Source organism: Trachypithecus francoisi, unplaced genomic scaffold (assembly GCF_009764315.1).
Source record: "Trachypithecus francoisi isolate TF-2019V2 unplaced genomic scaffold, Tfra_2.0 Lachesis_group0, whole genome shotgun sequence".
Taxonomy (NCBI): Eukaryota; Metazoa; Chordata; class Mammalia; order Primates; family Cercopithecidae; genus Trachypithecus; species Trachypithecus francoisi.
Window position 1 is genome coordinate 133,938,692 of NW_022681453.1, and position 27,998 is coordinate 133,966,689.

Below are 27,998 nucleotides of genomic sequence, written 5' to 3' on the forward strand. Positions count from 1 at the left end.
GGAACCACCACATGGCAGTATGACTTTCTAACCTTTTAATGAGATCTCATTTTGTTTGGCACAAAGATCTAGATCAGTGATCTGGTGGATGTGTTGCTTAGTGTAACTGTCCACTGTGGCGAGCATTATATTGCTGGTCCCTAGAAGCATTTAAGGAGAGGCATTATAGTCAGCAGTGGGATGCATGCCAACTGTTTTATTGATGATGCCTATTTGGACCACAAGGCCAGCCAGCATTTGGGCCTTAGGAAGAATATGGCCCCATTCATGTCATTACTCCACAATGCGGCGGAAAGACTGGACAGCTGGGGACACTGCACCCCAATCGATGGGCTTCCGGTACTCCTTCTTGTCCAGGAGGTACTGCCTGCCACGGTAGTTGGGTAGCTCATAGAAAATCCAGACACCCTCCAGCACCTTACAGGAGTGGATCTCTCGCATATGAAATTGCTCCATGATGGAAGGGCAATCTTCAGTGGTTTCATACATCTGACCATTAAAATCCCCTTTCTCAAAGATCTGAATCTTATACTGGCCTCCACTAGGCTGAAAAGACACAGGAGAAAATGAACAGAAACCATTATGGAAATCACCAGCAGGTCAAGAACTTAAGAGAGCAGTATTGCTCAGAACTTATCACCTTGAAAGCTAGATAATCTGAACTCCCATCTCACCACGTACTGACTAAAATAGCTAACTTTCAATAAGAAAAAATTAATTCTTCAAAACACTCAAGAGGCAGAGATAGCACCCTGGAAATTAGTGTAGTCATTCTTGTGATGAACTGCTCTAAGATGTTATTCAAGCCCCAGCAGCCAACAAGCAGCTACTCATTTAGAGGTAGAAAAGACTCAAGAAAATTTTTACCTAAAAGCAAGAGAAAGCAGACAGAGGGTATGGGAAAGAGAGGGACTGCACAGTCCCCAGACTCACCAGATGAACGGCTCTGCAGGAGCTGAGGCGGTCATTGAGGCCCATCCAACGCTGGTATTCAGGGTACTCTCCCTGGGGTAAGATGTACATGTACCCAGCAAAGTTGGGCCTTTCATAAACAGCCCAGGTGCCTCCTTCCACTTTAATGGAGTTGCAGCGACTTAGGTATGTGTGGAAATCTGCACAGTCGCAGTCACAGTCATAGCGACGGCCTTGAAAATTTTTGTCTTCATAGAAGGTAATCTGAAGTAGAGGCCAGCAGAGAAAGAGCTGAGGAGTTGGAGGGCTTAATTCACAGATAAAAATTAGGAATATAATGCCTACTTTAGAAATTTCTTTCTCCTCAATTTTGAGGAAAAATATGTAGTTGTACGTCACGTTACAACATTGCTTTCTGACAACTTCAGTTGTCAGCAACAGAAATGAGTACTTCCTGAAAGCTGAACATGAAGCAAAACAGAAGAGGGCCCTAAGAGAAGCGAACAGTCTCAGACTCAAGTTCATTTTCCTTCCTTTATGTTCCCACAGTTCTCTGTACTTACATTATATTATAAATTATCCATTTATATGTCTACGCCTCCCACCAGAATCCTAGTACACTTTTTCCAAGGCAAGTACACTTTTTCCAAGCCTTATTTGAGCTATCAATCCTCTATGCCCATCACTTGACTTCAATAATTGTTTCATGAAGATGAATGACTCCTAGGTGATATGGAAGATACAAAGAGAAAAATAAAACATAAACCTTAGCTTTAGAGAGCTTATTTTAGATGGATGTAGAGATTTCATATATGAATATATATTATGTTCTTTATTATTAGTTTATTGCCAACAGAGTAGTTGCAAAGTAACAAAATGATAAGGTGCCTCCAATGATCAAGTTTCTACCACAATGCCTGGGGTAAGTCTCTGATGGCACTGAAAAATATGCAGCCCTGTGAAACCAGAAACAGTAAGTTTGGACTACAGAGTTCCCTCTCCACGATTAGCCTTACGATCTTCATCCAGCCACCTCTCTGAGCTTCAGCTTCCTATTTGAAGACTACAGCAGACTGGAAGTCCAGGCTTTAAAACAATTCTCAGAGCTTTTCTGGCTAAAACAGGAGACAGAGTTCCTGGGAACTCCCAAGGATTCAGCAAGCGGTTCCTGAAAACCACGATGAAAACTACAAATGGGCTACAGAGCTTGTCCCTTGTTATTCAATAATTCCACAATATTTTCATCTTTTTTTTTTTAAGATGGAATTTCAGATCAATGCTAGGTTATAAACTAAAATCACAGGTGTCATGCTTTGAACAGTTAATTACCTGGCATTATGCTGCCACCTTGTGGCTGATTTACTTTATGGACTTCAGGGGAGAAAATTATGTGAGTCATTTCAGATGAAAGGAGCAGAGCCCAGGTATTGTCTTGAGAGGATCTTTGAGCTGAGGATTGAAGGATAAGTAGGTATTTTCCAGAGGCAAATGAAAAGGAACAAACATGTTCAAAAGAATATAGAAGTGAAAGAACATGGCCCATTATAGGGACAATAAGTAGTTCATTAAACCCAGTACATATTGAACATGTGGTGAAGTATTAGAAAATAAAGCCAGAAAAATGACACAAGAACCACGCTGGAATCCCTTTGGTGATTATGAGTGAGTTGGACTTAGTAGTGTGTGTCTAGAAACAGATGGCTGCTGTGGGCCAGGTGAGATCTGATGACGGCCAACCAAAACGCAACTCCAATGTGAATGATGATGAGAAAACAGTCAAGAACTTCCGGATTTGGTGACTAATTAGATGGAGGGAATGAGGAGAGGAAGAAACCAAGAATGACTCACAAAAAGGCATAAAACGTCATTCTCCTCTACCCTGGGTATTTCTTTCTATCTAGATACTAATATACTAATAATTATTTCCCTCCACCTTAATCTTTCCCTTCCCTTCCCATTTATTTCAACTATTCTCTTTCCTGTTCCCTAAAAGGGTCCTTTTTCCTTCCCACCCCTAAATCATCTACTTCATCTCCTTTACCCCCTGCCCAAATTTCTTTATGTGTGTCAGTTCCCTTCCCATCTTAGCACAGTATATAGATTTAGATACATGGATGAAGAAAAAAAAAAAAAACCCAGTGCTACTGCTTTCTTGCTATGTGACCTTGGACAGGGCAATTAACCTTTCTCTACAGCTCTTCATTTGCAAAACAGCATGACAGTGTCTCTTGCAGATGGTATGTTCTGAGGGTCCAAGGGGATGTTGATAAAGTACTTGGTTTAATAGCTGACTCACAATTGGCAATAAGCTTTTGCTACAGTTTTTACAGATGAAGAAGTTAAGTGATTGGCCTAATGTCACTATCTAGTTACAAGTTAGTTGCAGACAAGCTGGTGGGCTGCAGTGCAAAACTCCTGGTGAGTAATCTGTTGTTCACTTTATTTTCCTTTGCTGTCTTTCTGCCTGCACAGTTAGCTTCATTTAACATGGCAGCACTTACTCTCTTGGACAAGAAACAAGGCTGGGCCTAAGTCTGAGGGGCCCTTCCTCGTGACCTGTGGAGAGATCTTTAGGAAGGTCAAATAACTTATCTGAGAATGGATAGATTCTAAACTCCTTAATTCATATGTTCTATTTGCCTTTGGTTTTTGACCAAATAGTCACCAAGAAGAGCCTTTGCAAAAGATATCCTATGGGAAATGAAGTTAATAATACCATCGATTTCACTTCATAGTTTCTCACATTTACTGCCTTCTGCACATTTGCTTGACTAATTATCAATATCTGCTAAGTAAAAATATACATGACACCTGATAAGGTCACCTGATGTCCACCCTCCCAGGAGACCAGCCAACCATCCAACAGTTGAAACAAAGCCCTCATCCTGTTGCTATGGAATCATTACTGAGCTCCAAGACTAAGCTCTCCTTTCAGTGGGAGACCTTCTATATCTCAGAGCCAGAGAATGTTGCACCGAGCTGTGCTCAATTTCTATTTGTAGAATAACCATGAAATCCATGCTATTGTCAGTTTAGAGGTTTTGACCCTTGGGCAAAACGTTTTGTAGAGAAGGCTAAGAAATGTGCAGAAAGTTTTCTCAGAAATTATTACAAAATTCCTATCATTATCAGGTTTATTTGTGGAAAAATGGCCTATTAATCCAATGCAGCAGAGAGAAAAATGTCTTGAGTATCCCAGAGGTAATGAAAACATACTTAGTTAAATCTATTCCTTTTGCCAAGCCCATAACTCGTCTGATTAAACTGCTAGCAGGATAGTGGGAAAGGAAGAAGCATTGAGAAAGAGTAAGAAATAATCTACTATCTCCTTTACCCTAGCAAGCAAAAGTTATTTAACTAAATGAACAACTCAGCTATAAATAAAAAAGAGTACACTATTACTACTCCGCAAATCTTTAAAAGCAGATGTTTTCATCTAAGATGGTTGTATAACAGCTTTACCTCAAGACACATGGATATCCCTCCTCTAAGGACTTAAAATTCTTTTTTAGTGGATTTGCATGGTATATTTTCAAGAACCTCAGAGCACTAAAGACACTAAATTATAGAACAAGTTAACAGGTACCTTCTGACATGATGCAACAGGAAGTACACAACATTGCCTATGTAGCTTTCTTGGCAAAGATATTTATTTTGAATGTAAACATGAGGAAACAATTAGACAAATCTAGATTGCAAGACTTCCTAAAAGACATCTAACCTAGGCTCTGAAAAATGTCAATGTCTCAAGAACAACAACAAAAGGGTAGGGGGACTTTTTTAGAGAGGCTAAAAAAATAGAAGAGAATAAAGAGACATGACAACCAAGTGCAATACACGTTTTTGATCCTGTATTAGGGGAAAAGGCCACCATGAAGCACGTTTCTGGGGACAATCAGGGGAGATTTGAATATGGTCTCAATATTAGCTATTATATTTATGGTAAATCTTGGGGACACACTAATGATACAGTGTTTATACAGGGAAATGCCCTAGTTTTTAGGAGATACATGCCTAAATACTCAAGGCAAAAGTATAATAAAGTTTGCTACTAATTTTCAAATGGTTTAGTAAAGAGAAAGAGATGGAGATAGGAGAGACCAAATATGGCAAAATGTCAACAACTGGAGAATATAAGTGAAAGATAAACAAATATTCATTCAACATTTCTTTCCCATTCTTTGGAGATTCAATGGGTTTGAAAATTTTCGAATAGCTGGGGGTAAAAATCACACAGTGGTTTTGTCTCATCAGTGGAAGAGCTAAAAAGAAAATGAAGGCATATTCCCTCATTCCCAAAGCCCTACCTGAGAGAATAATTTCCAATCCAGCAATTGTGAGTCAAATACTTTAGAGGCAATTTTCTGACTGTAAGGGAGCACTTCATTTGGGGAATAAGTAAAAATAATTGCTTGAATGAAGGAGAGATGTAGGAGTTTATTCACCTGATTAGCCCATCCACTTTGGCCTTTTAGAACACTAATGGTTGAGGCTACATTTTAGAAAACAAAATTTTAATTGATTATTAAAAGTTTTCTTCTCCATATAATCCCCATTAGCATGTCTTATTCCTATGGAGAATATCAGTTGCATAGAATATTAGTTGCTAGAAGGCAGAAATAATAGTGATATTTATAAATTATTTACCTGTATAATATTCAACATAGCACCATACATAAAGATAAACCCTTAATAAAGTGTTTGGTAATTCTGTTAAGAGTAGAAAATATAATAAGCATTTCTTAATCTTCTCTCTCAATCCCAGTTCTCTAACCACTATCATATTCACCTCTAGGCAAAGAAGCAAAAGCTTTTCTGTGTGTTTAATGCATCATTAGGTGAAAAGTGGGTAGGCTAAAAATCAATATGACTACTTACCTTGGTTCCAGTTTTAGACATTTTTGGTGCACAGACTGGTTTTCCCAGTGCTGAAAGAAATTCAGGAATGGCTACAGAGAGTTAGAGGCACAGTGACATTTATATGGGCTGGTTTCAGTCAAACATTTGCTTAGTCATGAGAACAGGATCCAAAAATTGAGTCAGTCATTTAGATGCTATTGACGGTTTCTAGAAAAAACAATTGGGATTATAAAATAAAGGAAAGCTTCAGTACCGCCTTTAATGCTTACCAGGCCCTGCTGCATTATAGACTTTGCTGAGTCAAGAAACCAAAACCCAGACAAAGTTGTAAAAATTAAAAACAAAAGAGTCCCTTTTGCTTTTTTTTTTTTTAATAGGAAGCAGCCTCTCTGAAATTCCTAATGTCCTTTTTCTTCAACAAAGCTTGTGAGAGGTAAGAGTCAGAAGACTATCTCTAATTCTGGACAGAAGCGACATGTTCTAAAAGCAACAAAACTTACATGACAACTAAATGCAATGCATGATCTTGTGTTTGGGGAAAAAAGTCACTATAAAGAACACTGCTGGGACAATCAGAAACATTTTAATATGGACTGTAAATTAGATAATACTATTGTACCAAAGTTTCACTTCTTGAATTTGATCATTGTACCATGACTAGGTAGGAGAATGTCTGTTTCTAGGACATGTATGCTATCATTTAGAAGACAGGTTCAAGATGTCTGCAACCTAACTCTCAAATTGTTGAGCAAAAATGAAACAATACTATCATGTGGCGAGTGGTAAAGAGAATGTAGCAAAATGTTAACAACTGACAAATCGAATCTAGATAAAGGGTATGTTAAAGTTCACTGACTTATTCTTGCAACTATTATTTAATTTTTTCAAAACACAATTTCTTTTGAGAAAAAGAGCTCTAATCCATAAGAAGGGTGCCACTGTATGTAGAAAAGTGACTTGGGACTCCTGAATTTGCCAAGGGTTAGCTAACTAAACACAACCTGCTACCGGCTAGATGGTCTTCTTGGCCCACAATACAACATTTGAACCTGTTCGGAAAACATTTTTTGGCCCTAATACACCTCTGACTTTAGGAATGAGATTGCATCTTATGTAAATACAAAACAACAACAACAACAAATTAACTTTTCTCCATTTTTAACTTTAACTGATGAAGTATATTCTCAAAAGTCCAACTTCCTCATCTTCCTATTAATAAAACTATCCAACAAATATCTTAATAAATGGGATGTATTATGGTCAATTCAGAAAATGGCAAATGTGCCTTGATATAAAGATTACAGAGAAAATATTAAGCTATATGCTTAGTTTTCTGAATTTTATAAACTTTAAAAAAAGTATCTGAGTATCATTTATTTCATTAACAAATAGCAATATCTAAAATACATTTCTGTTACTCCAGTGTTTATTTGGTAATAGTCTGCTTCTTAAATTTCTTCTTAAAATAAAAACTATGTAAACTTCAATTAGAATTAAACATTCTGAGGGTTTTTACTTTAGAAATACAAAAGACTTTTTTGATGGAATTACTAATTAAATGGCCAGAGAGCATATGAACCAATGTTTATCAGCAATCTGATTCATTTCACTCATTTGGTAATTTGACAATTTCACTCACTTATCTGAAAGAAGGTTTTCCCAGTCAAACGGAAACATTACTTGACACTGGAAACCTTTTCTAAAATTAAAAGTAAAGCTATATCTTTTACAAAAAAAGGAAATAATTCTTCGGAGTTTGTTTATTGAAAATTTGAAGCAGGACGTGAAAAATAAAGATTTTTTTACACAATTTCATTAAGTTCCATACTTTAAGGACTAAAATATAGTATAAAACTATTTCTGCTATATCTATACACCAACAAATCATACTTTCTTTCCAATTATTTTTTAAAAGGAGTAGCAATTTCCTTTTAAATAGTTACAAAGAACTATAAAACTCTTACTTAACTCTAGAAAGAATAAAATTCTTTCATCACACAAATGAAGATACATACTATAGTTGCAAATCTACACTCAGTTGCTTTAATATTAACACACATACAATGGTACTACCTTCACCAACTTTTTCATTTGGGCATCACAAAGATGAGTCCTCTGATGTTCTATAAACAATACGTTTATATAAAAGTCAGAAGTTTAGTGAAAATCCAGCCTACACAGTAATAAATGAATATGGAATGGAAATCAAAGTTCTTAAGTAGGACAGAAGGCTGGGTGTGGTGGCTCACGCCTGTAATCCCAACACTTTGGGAGGCTGAGGCGGGTGGATCACGAGGTCAGGAAATCGAGACCATCCTGGCTAACACGGTGAAACCTCGTCACTACTAAAAATACAAAAAAAATTAGCCGGGTGTGGTGGCGGGCGCCTGTAGTCCCAGCTACTCAGGAAGCTGAGGCAGGAGAATGGCCTGAACCCGGGAGACAGAGCTTACAGTAAGCGGAGATTGCGCCACTGCACTCCAGGCTGGGCGACAGAGTGAGACTATCTGAAAAAAAAAAAAAAAGGACAGAAAAGTCCCAATGTCTCTTAAGCAGCAAGAGCACCTTCCCAATTTAGTTTCAAGATGAGCACTATCCTCCATTTATCCTTGTATTTCCAGGGCCCTGAAGATCAAAGAAAAAATAATATTAATCACTTAATTTTCTATTGCCTTCATGTAAATAATTTTAAAACTCTATGTTTAAAAAATCACATAAATTATCAAGGTCAAATGATAGATTAGAATGTAAAATACACAAAGTTTAAGGTTAACAACATTCCTTTTTGCTAGGTGTAATGTTAGATCATAATAAAAGAGAAATTCATACATGAATACAAAAAACTGTTAAGCAGTGAAAAATAAACAAAAATTTTTACCCGCTTATTGTTCACATTTCTTTTGCATAATCTCCATCAGATTTCTAATTCTTTTTTTTTTTTTTTTTTTTTTTTTTTTTTTAAGAGATAGAGTCTCACTCTGTTGAGAGCCCAGGCTGGAATACAGTGGTGCAATCATAGCTCATTGCAGCCTTGAACTTCTGGGCTCAAGGGATCCTCCAGTCTGTGTCCAGAGTAGCTGGGATTACAGGCATGTGCCACCATGCTCAGCTAATTTTTAAATTTTTTGTAGAGACAGGGTCTCATTATATTGCCCAGGCTGGTCTTGAACTGCTGGCCTCAAGAGATCCTCTCACCTCAGCCTCCCAAAGTGCTGGTATCACAGGCATGGGCCACTGTGCTCAGCAAAATTGCTAATTCTTAATTCTCAGTATTTATGAATAAATATTGCTAAATTCTTTAAAAAAATTCACCCTTAAGAAATGTAAATATATGAAGTAAAAAATACACTTTTACAGCTTTGGAAAACTGCAGTTCCTTAAAAAGTTAAACATATTCCTCACAATTCCACTTCTACGTATATACCCATGAGAAATAAAAACAAATGTCTACACAAAAACTTGTACACAAATGTACACAGAGCATTACTCACAACAGCTGAAAAGTAAAAACAAGCCAAACATCCATCAACTGATGAATAGATAAACAAAACGGTAGATTCACACAATGAATATTATCTGGCCATGAAAAAGAATGCAGTACTGATACATGGCTACCTGGATCAATCTTGAAAATACTATGCTAAGTGAAAGAACCCAGACATAAGAAGTCACATGTCACATGATTCCATTTACATAAAATGTTCAAAATAGACAAAGTAGATTAGTGGTTGTCAAGGGCTAAGAGGAAGAGGAAATACAGGGGGTTGGAGGAATGAGGAGTGGCCTACAATGTGTACGAGCTTTATTTTGAGGGTGATGAAAATGTTCTGGAATTTTTAGTGGTGATAGTTGTGCAAACTTGTGAATATACTTAAAAACAACTGAATTCTTTACTTTAAAAAGGTGAATTTTACTTCCCATAATATTATGTGGTAATATTTTATCTCAATAAAATTTTTAAGAAGTTTTCTCCTACCCTAGACACCCAATCTCATTCCTCAAAGACAAACACTGTTTATAATTTACTTATATTCTTTCAAAGATTGTTAGGCATTTAATTAGCATATAAATACATTGCATTTGGGGTGTTTCTAGTCTACAGTTTTTTCAAACAATGCCACATCCAACATCTTTGCTTACAAAATTTCAGTTAGATAGGAGGAATACATTTAAGAGATCTAATGTACAACATGGTGACTGTCGTTAATAACAAAACTATGTATGGGGGAATGTGGTACCTTTGGACAATATAACTTGTGCCAGGCAAAAAGCAAAAAAAGACAAAATTTGGCCATTATATTGGCCCCAAATTCTACAGGCTCCATCTGAATATTTTGGTTGGTTTTCTCACTATAAAATATGGTAAATATAGGTACACAAAGGTCTGTGTATGCTGGTAGAAGTGGTAAAAAAAAGTTTGGGCATGTTTAGTATATAATATTCTGTACCTTTTTTATTATGCTTGAAAGATTTCCCCAAAAGAATCTGTTTTAAGTGGTATAAATGCCTACCAGTGTTTGCATGTAAGATCCTTATCCAGCCGCTTGTTTGGAGCCTGCTACAGAGGGTACAAGGCTATCCAGCTGTTGGCGATGTCCTGTATTAATCAACCATTCATAAAACTTGTTTTCTACCAGTACCTGGAACTGCTTCCTTTGATCCCTAAAATTGCAATTGAGAGTAAAAAGAATGTAAGAACATGAATTCATATAAATTGTACTCTAAGCAGTTATACAATAATAGGATAATGTTAAATGATTATTTCTTGTTATCCTTTTGTTCTCACTGTTGAGAGTACACTGGACACCCCCACCCCACAAAGGATTGATCAGATACAATGTCCTCTTTCTAAACACTTATTCATTGTCAGATATTTACCAAGGACCAAGTGAACACAGGGTAGTGTTCTGACTGATGGGGATAAATGTATAAAGAGAAGAGACAAGGCCCCTGTCGAAGCAGGATGACACTTCACGACTCCAGAGGGCACCATTCACATTGTGATCTATGTAATCCATGCTCCTGAGGACTGTATATTCTAGCAGGAAAGATAGGTAAAAATAAAATAAATAGGCCGGGCATGGTGACTCATGCCCATAATCCCAGCATTTTGGGAGGCCAATGTGGGCGGATCACTTGAGGCCAGGAGTTCGAGACCAGCCTGGCTAACATGGTGAAACCCTGCCTCTACAAAAAATATAAAAATTAGCCAAGCATGGTAGCACATGTTTGTAAGTCCCAGCTACTAGGGAGGCTGAGGGCAGGAAAATCACTTAGACCCAGGAGGTGGGGGCTGCAGTAAGCTAAGATCACACCACTGCACTCCAGCCTGGGCAACAGAGTGAGATGCTGTCTCAAAATCAATACAATACAATACAATACAATAAAAATATAATATAAAGTTAAGTAGTTCTAGGTGCCATGGAGAAAAATAGAGCAGGGTGAAGGAATAAAAGTTCTAGAAATGTTATTTCAGAGAAAGAATGGACAGAGATGACCTCCCTAAGATAACATTTGAGCTTAGGTCTAAATGAAATGATAGAGTAAGCAGAATGAGTATTTGAAGAGGAATATACCAAGCAGAAGAGACCAAAAAAAGTACAAAGGTTCTAAAGTGAGCATATTTCACATGTTCATGATAAGAAAGAGAAGAGTAGCTCCTGACAGCCAGGAGCTAGCTTAGTACTGTCAGCTAGGCCTTGGTGTAGGATCTGGACTTGCTATTGTATTCTTTTGTTGAACACAAACAATACCTCAAACCACCAACATTAGACAAAGCCACTCTGGGATGATGTTAAACCAAAGAAAGAACAAGATCACTCTGTAATAGTATCTCAGTTCAGAAACCCCCACACCAACCTCCAAAAAAATGTTGTGACCCAAACCATAAAACACCAAACACTCCTTTCCTGGAGGAGTGGCTGCTACTTCTTTATAATTACAGTTTTAGCTCTTCCTTCCTTCCTCTTGCCTTAGATATAAAAATTATTAAACTGCCAAATTGCAGATTACTCTCACTTCCAGATAGTCCTGCTTCCTAGAACTCTCCCCCAAATCACTAATACAAGCCAAAATCCAACGACAAGTTCCTTTTAACACCTATTTACTGAGTTGAAACACAGTTTTCCATGTTCTCCAACCTTTTACTGAGAAGAAACACACTTCTCTCCCCTCTTGCCACGAGCCAACACAATCTACCTTTGTTCTACAGATGCCTTCCTGGTGGTCTTTGGTCAGAGGCAGTGATTAAGTGATAGAAAGATGACTGCTGTATGCCGAGAAGGAGTAAGTGAGGAAAAGAATGGCAGAAATTGAGGAAGAGAGCCTAGTAAGTATGGTAAAGGCTTTGGATTTTATTTTAAGTATGAGGGGAAGCCATTAGAGGGGTCAGAGCAGGGAAATGACATGATCTAATCACTGTTAAAAGGATCACACTGGCAATTTGTTTCAAACTGATTTCTGTCTTCCTATATTCCCCAAGTTAAATTGACTACTTTCACTGTTTCTGGTATCACTGTGGATCTCACCACTTGAAAACACTATGATTCAGAGTCAGCATTTATTAAGTGCTTACATCCCACACTCTGCACATGTATATGTATAAGCTTTTCACATGTAAGAGAATCTAAGTATTTAATCATTTCTTGGCCTTTTGGCTGAGATCAAGTGTAGAGAATCTAACCATTTAAATACTAGAACCATTCAAACAACAGAATTGCTTTAAAAGAATGTTTTTTCAAGATCATCCATTTTTACAACACATTATTATAATGCTATTATTGTACAGTATGATATGGTATGACAATATTTGAAAGAAAACAATGAAGACACTAGAGGCATTTAAGAACCTCTGATTACTGAGAAGCCAGAACAGAGAAAAAAAAGAACCTCTGGAACCAGGCTGACTAGGTGTGAATCCTGGCTCCTGTGTGACTTTGTGTAAAGTATTTAATTCTTCAGTTCTTCGGTTTCCACACCTGCAATTAGGCGTTATTACGAAGAATAAATGAGTTAGTACATAGAAAGTGCCTAGAATGGTATTGGATTATGTGGCATACTCTATGTATGATTTTTAAAATTCATATAAGTCTTATATTTGCTAACTAAACTTTAGCTTCTTAAGAAAAGGGAGTCTAATACTGGATATTTACCCACTCCCATCCCCAACCTAACAGTGTTTGAAATACTAATTTGAAATCCAAACCGCAATTTAAAAACACACTTTTTTTTTTGAGACTGAGTTTCACTCTTATTGCCCAGGCTGGAGTGCAATGGCGTGATCTCGCCTCACTGCAACCTCTACCTCCTGGGTTCAAGTAATTCTCCTGCTTCAGCCTCCCTATTAGCTGGGATTACAGGCACACCCAGGTAATTTTTGTATTTTCAGTAGAGACAGGGCTTCACCATGTTGGCCACGCTGGTCTCAAACTCCTGACCTCAGGTGATCCACCCACCTCGGCCTCCCAAAGTGTGCTGGCATTATAAGCGTGAGCCACCGCGCCCAGCCTTACATTTTTTATTACTTTAACACAGCTGTAAACATGTGCAGACTAATTGTTTCTCCATGGAGTTTCACAAAAAACCCAAACTGTTACTTGTAAAAAATACTCACTTTGTCAAATGAGCCTCCTTCACAGTTTTCTGCCAGATCTGTATCTTCTGTTCTCTTTGACCCAGTGCTTTCTGATATACAGATGGAAGACCCCCAGGTATCTCTGTTGTGTCCCCTTCCATTTCAAAGGGAATAATAAATACATAGAATTCACAAGGTGGTAAAAGTTGGAAGACACTTGTGTCGCTGTTCTCTCTGCACACAACCATTGGATTATCCCAATAGTTAGGCACTGTAGCAAGGCCAGTCCTGGCCATATGGTCCTCTAGCATTGGGTAATGGGTATGAAAAGGGGCAAAAGTTACTGTCTGGTTCCCAGAGAGAATAAGTGGGCGCGTAGGCGTCAGAATGTGAAAGACGCAACCTGTTGTAGAAGAGATGGACAAACGATGGCAAACAGCAATGACTTTAACATTGTCACAACTGTGGAGGTGAAGTGTAGTCCCTACAGGGCCCAAGACAAAGATGCTATTCCTGCACTTCTCAATTGTCACAGATCTGAAAAAAAGGAAAAAATGAGGTAAATTCCTCTGAATGACGATAAGATTTTAAAAATTTGACTAAAATATTATTCTCTGATGGCAAAAAAAGAATCAGTCACAGTCCAAAGAAAATGTCAGAACGTCAGAACACCATGAAAACTGTGCTTACCGTAAGGGAGAGAGCAGATATATAAAAGATTCGTTGCAACGATGAATCTTTACATGTGCCCCCACCAGAGTATCTGAGCTCTTAGCCAGTGTCTGCTTGTAAACCTGGCTCATCACCACCAGTCGGTGCATCCTAGGGGCCACATGAGTATTACAAGCAATCTTAGCTCTTTTGGTCGTCCCTTCAACTATTTAAGAAAACATATAAATTTGAGACAGTTTCAAATCAAAGAAAAACAAACATATGAGGTTATACATGTCTACATGTATACATGTCTCAAGTTAGATACCACATGTAGGGACAAAAATGTTAGATCATGGCTTTGGATAGAGGTATTTGCTATACTATTCTCTATTCTTTTCTGTATGCTTGGAATTTTCATTTTTGTTATTAAAAAAATTTAAAACCTATAATGCATTTAAGATTGCCTATAGGTCTAAGATACTTTTTTGTGTCTGTCCTTCAAGTTAAGTAATGTGCCTAAGGTCATATGGCTAGTAAGTGGCAGAGCTGTCCTAACTCAAATATCTTCTCCTCCAAGATGCTTTATCATCCCAAACATAACTCACCTCTCTAAATCACCATAATATTAATTCTGTATCCTTCCTCACTTGCCACATTATCCCATAAATCCTATTTGAGTTCATGCCTTTTTTTTTCTTCTTTTTTGTGAGATAGAGTCTCACTCTGTTACCCAGGCTGGAGTGCAGTGGTGCAATCTCTACTCACTGTAACCTCCACCTCCTAGGTTCAAGAGATTCTCCTGCCTCAGCGTCCTGAGGAGCTGAGATTACAAGTGCACACCACTATACCTGGCTAATTTTTGTATTTTTAGTAGAGCGGAGGTTTCTCCATGTTGGCCAGGCTGGTCTCGAACTCCTGACCTCACGTGATCCACCCACCTCGGCCTCCCAAATTGCTGGGTTACAGGTGTGAGCCACCGTGCCTAGCCTGAGTTCATGTCTTTACTCTAAGATCGTTAACTACCTGAGAGCACATCTTCCTATCACACACAGTGTGTTGCACAAACTGACACTCAAAAAATATGTGCAGGTTCCCCTCCTAACACAGTCACACCATTACGTGACTGCCTTCTCAGACTGTACTTCCCGGCAAGCCAGTGGGACACCCTTGTAAACAATACTGGTGAAATGTTGAGAGGTCACATGAGTATGCTATTATTCTTCTTTTAAAACATTTCTTGTTCATTTTTATTACATATGCTTACTTTTATTACATATGTACCAGGTACATAATATATGGTTATTTAGAAAAATAACAGTTAAAGAATATAAAAATAATTTGTAATCTTACCATCACTTTTAATATTTTAGTATAATCCTTGAGAGAAAAAGTCATGCAGAAAAGACAGATGTTCCTTTTTCTCTTTTATAGGAGCAGTATTGTTTAAGTCTTCTAGAGAAGACATGTGATCACTAACAGAAAACACTAGGTTCCTTAACTTGTCATTCAATTTAATGTGGATTAAAATATTAAAAAATACCTTGATGAGCCCAAGCCAATTTCTTTCCAGACTTGAGGCAAGCTGATGTACCAAATGGATTCCCAGTCAAACAGGACCTCAACCAGGTTTCCAGTTTGTAGAAAGAGAAAGTCTTAGAGATCTTTGAGAAGCCACTATCTGCATGCAGTGGTTGCCACAGTGCAAGTTCATGAAGTGGATAGACCTTCCTGGCTCTACTTATTGTACCTTCAATAAGGAAGCTGAGCGCCACAACAGCTTCTCGAGACACTAGACTACTATGGGTTGAATGAAATGATGCAGTGAGTTGTTCTGGATCTAAAAGCAGCTCGAGGAGATCAGACAGATGATCATAGACAAAAGCTTGGTGACTGTAATCATTCCAGTTCTAAAAAAAAAAAAAGTTAAAAGAAAGCACTCTTAAAGAATAAAGAGATTCTACAAGATCTAAAATTTCTAGATTTTAAATTTTGTATTTATACTCTGCCTCATCCCCCAGAAGGAATTAGGTAGTTATATAAACCTTATAAAGTCTTTTTTGTGTGTGTGTGATAGGTATAAATAGATTCTCTCTCCACCTTAACTAACTAAAAAATAATACTAATAAGCAACCCTTCATGTGTGCCAGGCATTAAGTGTTAAACATACTTTAACATATTTAAACCTAACAATAATCTTAAAACAGATGCCATTATGATGCTCACTTTACAGATGAGGAAATGAATTTAAAGAAGAAACCTGCCCAACCTGCCCAAGATCACAGGGCTAGTAAATACTTTAAAAATTTTAGATCAAACATAAAAATAACTATCATGGACATTCAATGAAGCATTGGGTTTCTTAATTTGCCTTTTGCAATTACAGAAGGAATTTCAAATTCTACTGGGTGAAATGAGGCAACCAATTTTACTATGACAAGATTTAAGAAATTATAACTTTGGGAATAAGCTTTGAGTTGGCAGATGTCCCAGTGATTTGACCCATTCATCTGCCAGATGATTTTTACCCCTCTTATTTGGCATGAACAATGTTAAGTGATGAATATTCAAATTAAATAAGACATAGTTTTTCAGTCCTCAAGGAACTTAAGAGTCTATGTAGTAAGAAGATAAATAAATTACCATAACCGTGAGACAAGACCTACAGAGGCCTGTAAAGACGTTCTATAAGCATGAAAGAAACAACTAACTCCATCTGGGGAAAAATAAATCATATCTGAGTGCTATTTGAATAGATTCTTGATTGATGTTGGTAGTTAGGCAAACAGATACGACAAAAAGCATTCTAGGCATGGAAAACATAATCAAGTGCCCACAGGAGAAAAAGTACCTGCTATGTTAGAGAACTGCAAGTTCTGAGTGGGGTACAGGAAGCATTCTGGGAAGTGGCAGTTGAAGTTAAAATGGTAGGCAGGGACCAATCATGAAAGGCCTTTTATGAAATACTAAAACATCTGGACTTTATTTTGTATGCCAGGGACTTTCAAACTATTTTCTAAATAGCTATATTTTTTTTCTTTTTAATAAATTTTCCTCTGGATGCCAAATAAAACAGATAAAAGCAGAGTTAGTCTCAACCTATTCCTCCCTCTCACCCCATCCCCCTCCCCCAAAGTAGGCCCTGAGGTGGTTCCATGGAGTACAATATAAAACAACAATGAGGATGAGGATTTGTTGATGGAGTTTAAACAGAGATAAATATAATCCATCTGCATTTTGAAAAGTCCAGTGTGGTAGTAAGTGGACTGCTGACTAAAGCAGAGTGACCAGGCAGGACCTAATTCTAGAAATCAAGGCAAAAAAAAGTCATTCAATAAAAAAGCCTAGACAATAAGAAGAAAAGCAACAGAGTTCAAGTGTCTGAGGCAGAATCAGTAAGGCCTGACAATAATGAGATATGAGTGGTGAGAGAGAACACGGGTGAGTTTTACTCACATAAGAAGTACAGATTAACTCAAGTAAAGGGAGATTTTACTGTATGGACGCTCCGTTGTCTCCCAAACTGAAGTAGAGGCAAACCTCATTAGAATTGGAACTGGTAAGCCATCTAGAACCTGCATGTCTGTTCCATTATCTTCTTTTTCTCTGATTATAAGTAACCTGTGCTTCTCTGATTATCTCAAAATTTCTTTTTTCTTTTTTTTTTTTTTTTTGAGATGTAGTTTCGCTCTTGTTGCCCAGGCTAGAGAGCAGTGGCGCGATCTCAGCTCGCCGCAACATCCACCTCCTGGGTTCAAGTGATTCTCTTGCCTCAGCCTCCCGAGTAGCTGGGATTATAGGTACGCACCACCATGCCCAGTTAATTTTGTGTTTTTAGTAGAGACGGGGTTTCTCCATGTTAGTCAGGCTGCTCTCGAACTCCGGACCTCAGGTGATCCGCCCGCCTTGGTCTCAGAATTTCTAATCCCTTATAACTCTAGTTCATTCATGAGCATGATGGCTGTTCTAGTCCCAGTGTCAAATGGGTTTTCAGTTCAAACACCTATCACCAATGCCTAATTTCTTCCTGGGGGAACTGACTGGCCCAGGTCATCACTTTAAATCTGGCCAATTTCAAATGTATAGCAGTAAATGGGCTACTCAAGTGTCCATCACTGGTCCAATCAGTTATTGCAACAGGTCATGCTGTAGTATAAACCAAAGTCACCATTTACTGGTGCTTAACAAGGCCCACGCTAATATATTACTGAAGTCTCATAGCCATTCAGAAATATGCATTATTATCCCCACTTAGAGAAGAGAAGCCAAGGCCTAGAGAAGTTAACTGACTTGCCTAAAATCATATGACTAAATGATATTAAATGATAGAGGCAGAACTGAATGGAGGCTACCTTGGCTCAAAACGCATCTCCTAACAGTGTCCATTCTGCAGGAACTGCATGCAGAGAGAGAGGTAGTGACTGGCATCTCTAATACATCTGGGCTTGAACATTCTGAATTTAAGCTATAGCTTAAATTCAATAAAAAATATACAGAATATAAAGTGGTGAGTATAAAGCAAGAGCTCTGGGAAGGAGACAAACTTGGGAGTCACTGAGATATATGAAGTCATAGAAATATAAAGAATTATCTTGAATGAATAAGAGAAAATTGCCCCAGACAGAGTAGCTGCTTGTAAGGGCAAGGGGACAGAAATGTATGAAAGACAGTGAAAAGGGAGAGTTAGAAGCAAAACCAAGAGTAATAGCATCATGGAATATAAAGGAGGAGAGATTTATTAAAAAGGAGATTATAAAAGTTCCAAATAGCAAAGAGATATTTTTTCTTAGCTTTAGAACATTTTTAAAGAGCTTGTACATGGCATTAATACTGAGGTCTACATTTTACTTAAAGTTTTTCAAAATACTTACACAAGAATAAGTAAAAATATTTTGGTTTTCTTTACAAAAACAGAAAGAAAAAAAGCAATAAGACATTCTCTAAAATTCACAATGTGAGGCAGTTAAATTTAGCTTCTGGGTTGTCACGTATGTAATTACTTAAACAACATGAGAAGATATTTTTATAAATTTTTTTCAGTAGATTTCAAAAGACTTTGCAAGCACTACATCTTCTTGATGATCCTTAGTCAAATAAGTTGATTCACATTCATTAACATTTTGAAAATGGGAATGCTAATTGAATATAGTGAATGACATGCCCAAAAATCAGGCAAGTGATTTTTCTATCAGTGAAGGAACTGAAACCATTTATCTATTTTGATTAAGACTGTACACACTTATTTTGTTTTATAATTTAAACAAAAAGTGAAAAACAAAACAAGCCATCAAATCACTGACTTATGTAAGAAATCCCATCATGATTTTTAATGCAAGTGAACCATCTCCCTCACAAATTGTCCCTTTTAGAGAATGACATCAAGATATAAAGAGTACCTTATTATGACAATTAGATTTTTCAGTCAGGTCAGGAGACTGAGATCTGCTTCTGGGACTAGGCCACTCTTCACCAATCAAAGATGTCCTTAGGGAGACTTTGTTCAACTGTTGAATGTATAAGAAGAGCAGAAACTGTAGGGTGTCCACTGAAAGCTGTCCAAGAAGAAAATAAAAGATGAACAGACGTTTTAAAACATCAACCACTAGTCTAACAACTAAGTAGACATAGTAAATTCACGAGTTGGCTGACCCTAAAAAAAACAAACTTAGAAACATTGCTAGTTTTGATATGTATGTCTCTGATACCCAGATGTAAGAGTTTCTCTTTTTTTTTTTGAGAGAGTTTTGCTCTTGTTGCCCAGGCTGGAGTGTAATGGTGCGATCTTGGCTCACTGCAACCTCCGCCTTCCTGGTTCAAGTGATTCTCCAGCCTCAGCCTCCTGAGTAGCTGGGATTACAGGTGCCCGCCACCACATCCAACTAATTTTTTGTATTTTTAGTAGAGATAGGGTTTCACCATGTTGGCCAGGCTGGTCTTGAACTCCTGACCCTCAGGTGATACACCCACCTCGGCCTCCCGAAGTACTGGGATTACAGGCGTGAGCCACTGTGCCTGGCCAAGAGTTCCTAAAACTAATTAAGGTGGAATAACTTACCTTCACAGAAAGCTGTATAGCATCTATGGCTACAGAAATTATCTCCCAAAACTGATGAAAGGATGAAGTACATACATTTTTTAAGTACATTATTTCAGAAGTTTAACCTTACAGTTAAAAAAAAAAAAAACCAACCTTAGTAGTTTGAATAAATAAGTAGATGAAGTAAGAAGAAAATTAAGACATAGAGGTTTAACTTAAGATTCATAAACTTATCAAGAAAGTTTAGGGTACCAGTACAATCCCTGAAATTGTATGTAATTCTTCAGTATATGTGCATTTTTTAAGGAAGTAGGCCTCAGGTTTTCACCAAATTCTTAAAGGGGTGTTTGACTTAAAGACAAAAACACTGTTGGTCTGACAGATGTATAGTCATTTCTTATTCAAGGAAGGGTGTGGTTGAAGCTCACGATTTGAAGCTCCTGATTACCCTCATCTACCTACCCGCAAACAGGAGAGGCAAAAAAGTAAAGTAATACATCTGGGTCTACAGCTATATTCACCCTGATTCTCAACTTGGCTAAAAACACTATCATCTGAGAAACTTAAAAGTACAGATTCTCGGGATCACCCAGACCTATTTAATCAACTGTCAGTGTGAAGCCCCATGAATTTGTATATTTTATAAAGTTTTACTTTCTTAACTGAACTCTTGAGATAATTGTAGATTGAGATATAGTTGTGAGAATTCACACAGAAAGATCCCATGTACCCTTTATCTGTCTTGCCAAACTATAGGACAGTATCACAATCAGGATATTGACACCGATACAGTCAAGATACAAGAACATTTCCATCAACAGAAGAATCTCTCATGTTGTCCTTCTACAGCCATACTCACTTCTCTGTCCCCCTCACCCCTTCCTTAGGCCCTTAGCAACCACTTACTTGTTCTCCATCTCTATAATTTTGTCATTTCAAGAATGTGAGGTAAATAGAATCATATAATATGTAACCTTTTGGGATTGGCTTTTTTTCACTAAGCATAATTCCCTGATTGTATATATACTTCCATTTTAAACAATTATTTGTTACACTATCATTGTTTCTTCATGGAGACTACAGGATCCCTGCCTTCTCCATGTTTATACCCCTAGTAACTAGCAAAGCATCTGGTACATAAAAAGCACTCAAAAAATCTGGAACTTCCTGAAGGTTTTATTCATCTCTATATGCACAGCATCCACTACTATACCGAGTACATAGTAGATAATAAATACTTGATTAATGAATAAATGTACTGCCCTTTCCCTCTTTATTGCTTGACAAACTTCTTTTCAATTTCCGAAACGTTGTTTAGATATTACCCTATACGGCAGAGACTGCTAGATGCTTACTAAATACTTTTTATTTTCTTCCTGGGTATGCAATTAGATGGCATTTCCCATCTTCCCTTGCAGTTAGATATGGCACAAATGAATTACAGCAACTGAATGTGAATGAACTTATCTTTATCACTTCCAAGCGTAATCATAAAACTCCCAAAAGAAATGGAAGCAAAAGGACTCTGAGGCCCCATTGGGCATGGCTGTGGCAAACTGTATTATTATTTGCTATTGTTCACTTTCAAATTCTCTAAGAGGCTTATACAGCCCTACCCATGGCCATGGGATTTTCCTTATCTCCTGAAAAGTGGTTTACCTTCCCATCTTCATGGGAATAATGCCTCAGCCAATGGAATGAAAGCAGTCTTGGTTTATGTCAAATCTGAATAACAGTTTTAAGAGGCATCATGAGTCCAGAAACAAACTCACACATATACGGTCAACTAATTTTCCACATAGGTGTCAAGAATACAAAATGGGGAATAGTCTCTTCAATAAATGATGCTGAGAAAACTGGATCTACACATGCAAAAGAGTGAAATTGGGACCATAGCTTGTACCATACACAATCAACTCAAAATGGATGAAAGACTTAAATGTAAGAGGTGAAATGGTAGAACTCCTAGAGAAAAACAAGGAAAAAGCTCCTTGACGTTGGTCTTGGTAATGATTTTTTGGATATGACACCAAAAGCACAGGCAACCAATGCAAAAAAAAGTGAATGATATCAAACTAAAAAGCTTCTGCACAACTAAGGAAACAATCAACAGAAGAAAAGGTAAACCATGTATCTGGCAAGGGGTTAATATCTAAAATATATAATGAACTCCTACAGCTCAATAGCAAGAAAAACCAAATAACATAATTAAAAAATGGACTATGGACCTGAATAGACATTTCTCCAATGAAGACATACAAATGGCCAACAGATATTTGAAAAGGTCCTCAACATCACTACTCATTAGGGAAATATAAATCAAAACCACAATGAGATATCACCTCACACTTATTAACAGAAGATTAACAAGTATTACTAAGGATGTGAAGAAAAGGGAATCCTGGTACCCTGTTGGTGAGAATGTAAACTGGTATAGCCATTATTAAAAAATGCATAGAGGTTTCTCAAAAAATTAAAAATAGAACTACCATATGATCTAGCAATCCCACTTCTGGGTATTTATCCAAAGGAACTGAAATCAGGATCCTGGAAATACCTGCACTCCCATGTTCACTGCAGCATTATTGATAATGGCCAAGATATAGAAGCGGCCTAAATGTCCACAGATAGATGACTAGAGAAAGAAAACTTGGCATGCATATATAATGGAGTATCATTTGGCCTCAAAAAAGAAAGAAATCATGTTGGGTACAGTGGCTTATGCCTGTAATCCCAACACTTTGGGAGGCTGAGGTGGGAGCATCACTTGAGGCCAGGAGTTCAAGACCAGCCTGGGCAACACAGTGAGATCCCGACCTCTATGAAAAAAATACAAACATTTGCCTGGTGTGATGGCACACACCTGTAGTCCTAACTACTCAGGAGCCTGAGGTGGAAGGATTGCTTGTGCCCAGAAATTCCAGGCTATAGTGAGCTATGATTACATCCCTATACTCCAGCTTGGGAAACAGAGTGAGATCCTGTCTCTTAAAAAAATAAAAGAGAGAAATCCTGCCATTTTCAACAACATGGATGGACCTGGAGGACATTATGCTAAGTAAAATAAGCCAGATACAGAAAGACAAAACTATATAATCTCACGTATATGTGGAATCTAAAATAGTCAAACTCATAAAAACAGAGAGAAGAGTGACTGACAAGGGCTAGGAGGAGGGGGAAATGGGGAGGTGATGGTCGAAGGCTACAAAGTTTCCATTATGCAAGAAAATTAAATCCTGAAGATCTACTCTATAGCATACTGCCTAGAGATAACAATTATATGTTGTATACTTAAAATTCTCTAAGACAGTAGATCTTATGTTAAGTGTTCTTAACACGAACACACACAAAATAACAAGAATAAAAGAGGAGGGGGAAACTATGGGGGGTGATGGGTATGTCTGTGTCCTTGATGGTCACGATGGTTTCACAGCATATACTTATCCCCAAACTTATTGAGCTGTATACATAAAATAAGAATTTAAAAAGAGCCATCATGAGTTTCCTCCATTCTGTTGTTCTTCCTTTCTGTTACAAGAACGAGAATGATCTACACAGAAGCTATTTCTTTAGCCTGTGTCCCTAAATGGGAAAACAGAGAGCCTGGACAAATGCCATAGCAAAAATGAAGCCCACATGTAAAATGGGCAAGAAATAAATCTTTTCCCCTGTAAGCCACTGGAATTTCACATTTGTTTGTTCTTAACAAATGAAAGCAGCTTTTAACAAAGCTGATTAATAGTGACTCCAAATGATAGAAGCATGGATCCCTGGTCACTGCTTGGATGACAGCAGCCCAGAGATTTGTCCAGCCAGGAGCACCTGTGTTGGATTGCTGCCTGAATGAGAAGCCACTGAAATACTGGGCTGTCTGTTACTATAATCAGCCTACTTGATTAATATACTTTCTCTGTGAAGTCTTCCTTGATTCACCAAAATAAATCAGTCTTTATTCAATTTATGTACTTTGCATGTTCTTTTAACATACATATCACACTATTAAATAGCATCTCTTTTTTAATACCAGCTTCCTCTACTAGTCCATAAGCTCCATGAGGGCTGAGATGCTATTCTAATCATCTTTGAATCCCATCATGTAGCAGATGTTCATTTTAAAATAGTCAGGTGCTCTGACTGTAACATATCAGTTGTTCACAACACTCGTTCACCCCAAAATCTTTTTAAAGTCAGTAAAATCTTTCCCTTTTTCAATAACAGAGTTCCTGAAACATTACTGCTCTGGGAGTAGGTGAGTAATGTCTGGTAAGTAAGGACTAATTCACTGAATACATGAAATACTGCCAAACTGGAACTACTACAACTCAAATAATAACTTGAGATTACAATGGCCATTGGCCTAAAACCTAAAATTTTACAGCTAATACAAAAATTAAGAGTGGTTTATTGGGCCAGACATAGTGGCTCATGTCTGTAATCCCAACATTTTGGGAGGTTGAGGCAGGAAGACTGCTTGAAGCCAGGAGTTCAAGACCAGCCTGGGCAACAAAGTGAGACTGTCTCTATTTAAAAATGTAAAAATTATAATAATACACACAAAATTTTTTTTTTATTTAAAAAAGAATGGTTTCTTTCCAAAAGTAATTAAATATACACACATATCAATCCATACCTGATTTCTCTGCTTTTCAACTTCCTCCTCAGACAGGCAGTTGGACAGAACCTCAGACCATTCCAGGCGCTCCTCAGGTGTCTTCACTGAAAGACTATCAAATATTTCGAAGTAAAGCCACGCCAGGTCCTTGGCCAACTGCAGCTTCCCACAAGCGATGTGCCTCCATGTAGACCAGTAGAGGCGCGGGTAAGCTCCTTCTGTGGCCCGGATTTGCACATAGGTGGATATCTTCCTGAGATAGTGAAGACTAAACTTGGATGGAGGGGGGACCTGCAAGGCACCCACTATAAAGGGTTCTGCTTTCACCCAGAGGAGAACGCTGGACTGATCCATATTATCTCTAAGGACATCTGGGTGAAAAGGCTTCTTTGCATACCTAGGAAATAAAGTTTCTTCATAAACTGATTTGAAACAAGTCTCATTTATGCATTTTTTTCTTGGAAGGTGACTCCTCTCTCTCAACTGTGTTGCATGTATTACATCATCAGCTTAAAAGGCAGCTCTAGTTCATCAACCAAGAGCAGAACAGTTTTTTTAATCAGATCTCATTATAATCTGAGAAAAAAAATTGTAATAAAACAAAATTATCTTACTCAAATTGTTAGAAATCCTTGTTTTAGGAAGTGTGTGTAGATGCATGAAGTCTGAGTGAGATCCCAGGAAGAAAAGGAATGAGGGGAAAAAAGTCATCCTATCACAGGAAACCTTCTTCTACTCTGAGGGGGAACATTGGTCAAAATCAGGGAAATATATTTCACAAAGTTAAATCATTTACACAGAAGACAGTTGGTTAAAGATCTCGACATGTTAGCTGACCACATAAACTCAATATGAAGTGCTAACGTGAGGGAGCAGGCAAGAATGCTAATGTAAACACAGACTGCAAGAATAGATCAGGAGTTACAGCATCTTTATTCTCCGTAACAGTGAACCCACTCTGGCATATTCTACCCTGGTCAGTTCAGGTGTGATACTTTTAGATTTTGTTGTAACAATGATACATGATTTTTATGGAATGTTTATAAAATACAAAAACAGGGAATCATCCACAATCCCCCAAGTAAAGGGCAACTAATTAATATTTTATTGTATTTCTTTCTTCTCTTTTTCTTTTTTTTTTTTTGAGATGGCATTTCCCTCTGTTGCTCAGGCTAGAGTACAGTGGCATGATCTCAGCTCACTGCAACCTCCACCTCCCAGATTCAAGTGATTCTCCTGCCTCAGCCTCCCCAGTAGCGGGACTACAGGTGCCCACCACCACGCCTGGCTAATTTTTGTACTTTTAGTAGAGATGGGGTTTCACCATGTTGGCCAGGCTGATCTCAAATTTCTGACCTCAAGTGATCCCTCACCTCAGCTTCCCAAAGTACTAGGATTACAGGAGTGAACCACCATGCCCGGCCTCTTGTCTTTTTTCTACACATAAATTAGATGTTAGTTTTTGAATTTTCACAGTTGTGATGTTACATATACAATTCTGTACTATTTCAAAAGCTTTACAGTATTCTAAACAAATGTATCCCATTTTGTTCAACTGTTCTCCCATTTTTAGACACCTTACTAGGTTTCAGATTTTTCACAAAAACAACATAGGCAAAATACTGATCATTACTGAAGTGGGGTGATGGGCACATGGGGGGCTCATGGATTCTATTTTTGTGTATGTCAAGAAATTTCATTACAAAAGGTCAAATGTTGTCACCAGTGTAAATAATGCTATCACAACCACCTTTCTTCATATTTTCTGCATTACAAATTATTTCCTTGAGAAAATTTTCAGATGTACTTTTGTGAAATGAAGTAATTGACCTTTCTAAAGCTTGTGAAATACATAAATACATTCTCGTTGCTTCCAAATGATTTTATCAAATTGTACCATCCTTTGACTATGGTAGCCACTTCACTGTGCACTCCTCAACATTAGCAACATCATTTTTTTAAAATCTAAAAAATCATTTAAAAAATCAATTATATGACTGATAAAAAATTTATTGCTATTATTATATTTTGCATTTGATTCTAAGAAAACTGCTTTTTTTTTTTTTGAGATGGAGTCTTGCTCTGTTGCCCAGGCTGGAGTGCAATAGCTCGATCTCGCCTCATTGCAACCTCCACCTCCCAGGTTCAAACGATTCTCCTGCCTCAGCCTCCCGAGTAGCTGGGATTACAGGCTCCCGCCACCACGCCAGGCTAATTTTTGTATTTTTTTAGTAGAGAAAGGGTTTCACCATGTTAGCCAGGCTAGTCTTGAACTCCCTGACCTCAGGTGATCCGCCTGCCTTGGCCTCCCCAAGTGCTGGGATTACAGGCGTGAGCCACCGCACCCGACCTGCCAACTGCTTCTCTCGAGAATCATCTGTTCGGAAAAATAACTGACATCAATGAAGTGCTTACTATGTACCAGGTAGCATGCTAATCATTTTGCATACTTCGCCCCCTTTCATCCTCACAACTACCTGGAGATACAGTACTTAAGACTGTACACATTTTCGATGAAAAAAATGAGGCTTAGCGAAATTAAGAGATTTCCATTAAGGACACCTACTTAGCTCGCACAGCCCTGGATTAGGATTCGGGTCGACTTGAGAACTGCATTACTACAAATGTACTCTAGGAATCCAGTTTTGGGAGAATCTCTTAAAAACGGGAGTGGATCCAGAAGAGAATTTCCAGAATAAAGAGCCTTAGACAGGAGGCCAGGTGAAAGAATCAGAGAGTGTAAACTCAAAAGATGGGCGTGGAAGGGCAAAAGGCAGCTGTCTTCCAATGTGGAGAGACTGGCGTCGTTTTGAGTAAAACCAGACGATAAAAGTTAGGCGAGGAAGACCTCGGTTCTCTCCAAAACGTAAAGAGGCTGCTCTGTGAGGTACTGAGCCCCTGTCAACAGCCAGATCCCAGGGGTAAGCCCTCCATTCTAACTCCGAGAGTCGAGAGGGCTCAATCCGTAAACAAACACAAACTGGGGTTCTGACCCTGGCGGTGCGCTGGGGTTAAGCATTTTCAGGTCGGAAGATCGGCGTGGGTCCAAGGCAGTTGTACTGGGGCTTCGCTGCCACCCTGGACGCGATCCGGGGTGGGACTCTGCGTGGGCCGCCCCAGCGTCGCGACTAGACTTCAGGAACACAGACACCCACCCTGACAGGGTCGGTAGCTGACTGGAGAGGCGGCGAGCGCGAGGAAGGCCTCCTCGGCCCAAGCCTGCAGCCTGACTGACCCACACCGCCCTCCCCCGCGCCAGCCCGCGCGCGATTACCTGCTAAGGCAGGCGCCGCTTCGCCGCACTTCTCCGCGCTGCCGCCTCAACCCGCGTCCGCTCGCTGGGCCCGCCCCTC

General features: G+C 38.3%; 2 protein-coding genes across 4 annotated transcripts; both read right to left on the reverse strand.

The window, feature by feature from the left end:
* Positions 1 to 20: 20 nt before the first annotated feature.
* Positions 21 to 5,936, reverse strand: CRYGS (crystallin gamma S). Its single transcript, XM_033211973.1, has 3 exons — positions 5,791 to 5,936; positions 934 to 1,176; positions 21 to 546 (listed from the first exon to the last, which is right to left on the reverse strand). The coding sequence occupies exons 1-3, from the start codon at positions 5,809 to 5,811 to the stop codon at positions 274 to 276; spliced, it is 537 nt and encodes a 178-aa protein (XP_033067864.1). The 5' UTR covers positions 5,812 to 5,936; the 3' UTR covers positions 21 to 273.
* TBCCD1 (TBCC domain containing 1) lies at positions 2,167 to 27,998 on the reverse strand. Of its 3 annotated transcripts, XR_004437237.1 has the most exons (9): positions 27,920 to 27,998; positions 24,664 to 25,042; positions 19,393 to 19,548; positions 15,540 to 15,906; positions 14,036 to 14,222; positions 13,385 to 13,882; positions 10,284 to 10,434; positions 8,226 to 8,397; positions 2,167 to 5,979 (listed from the first exon to the last, which is right to left on the reverse strand). XR_004437237.1 is itself a non-coding variant. In XM_033211972.1 (8 exons), the coding sequence occupies exons 2-7, from the start codon at positions 24,997 to 24,999 to the stop codon at positions 10,305 to 10,307; spliced, it is 1,674 nt and encodes a 557-aa protein (XP_033067863.1). In that variant the 5' UTR covers positions 25,000 to 25,042; positions 27,920 to 27,998; the 3' UTR covers positions 2,167 to 5,979; positions 10,284 to 10,304. The 3 variants fall into 3 exon arrangements, 2 of the variants coding, with proteins under 2 accessions (XP_033067863.1, XP_033067862.1); XM_033211972.1 differs by lacking the exon at positions 8,226 to 8,397; XM_033211971.1 differs by lacking the exon at positions 2,167 to 5,979 and having other exon boundaries at positions 6,132 to 8,397.

Coding starts and splice junctions, on each gene's coding strand:
- CRYGS (XM_033211973.1), bottom strand. CDS start 5,811: ATGTCTAAAACTGGAACCAAG. Junction 1,177..5,790: donor TGTCTAAAACTGGAACCAAG/GTAAGTAGTCAT, acceptor CCTCTACTTCAG/ATTACCTTCTATGAAGACAA. Junction 547..933: donor CCTGCAGAGCCGTTCATCTG/GTGAGTCTGGGG, acceptor GTGTCTTTTCAG/CCTAGTGGAGGCCAGTATAA.
- TBCCD1 (XM_033211972.1), bottom strand. CDS start 24,999: ATGGATCAGTCCAGCGTTCTCCTCTGGGTGAAAGCAGAACCCTTTATA. Junction 15,907..19,392: donor AATCTAATTGTCATAATAAG/GTACTCTTTATA, acceptor TTTTTTTTTTAG/AACTGGAATGATTACAGTCA. Junction 13,883..14,035: donor TATCTGCTCTCTCCCTTACG/GTAAGCACAGTT, acceptor CCTTTTTTTCAG/ATCTGTGACAATTGAGAAGT.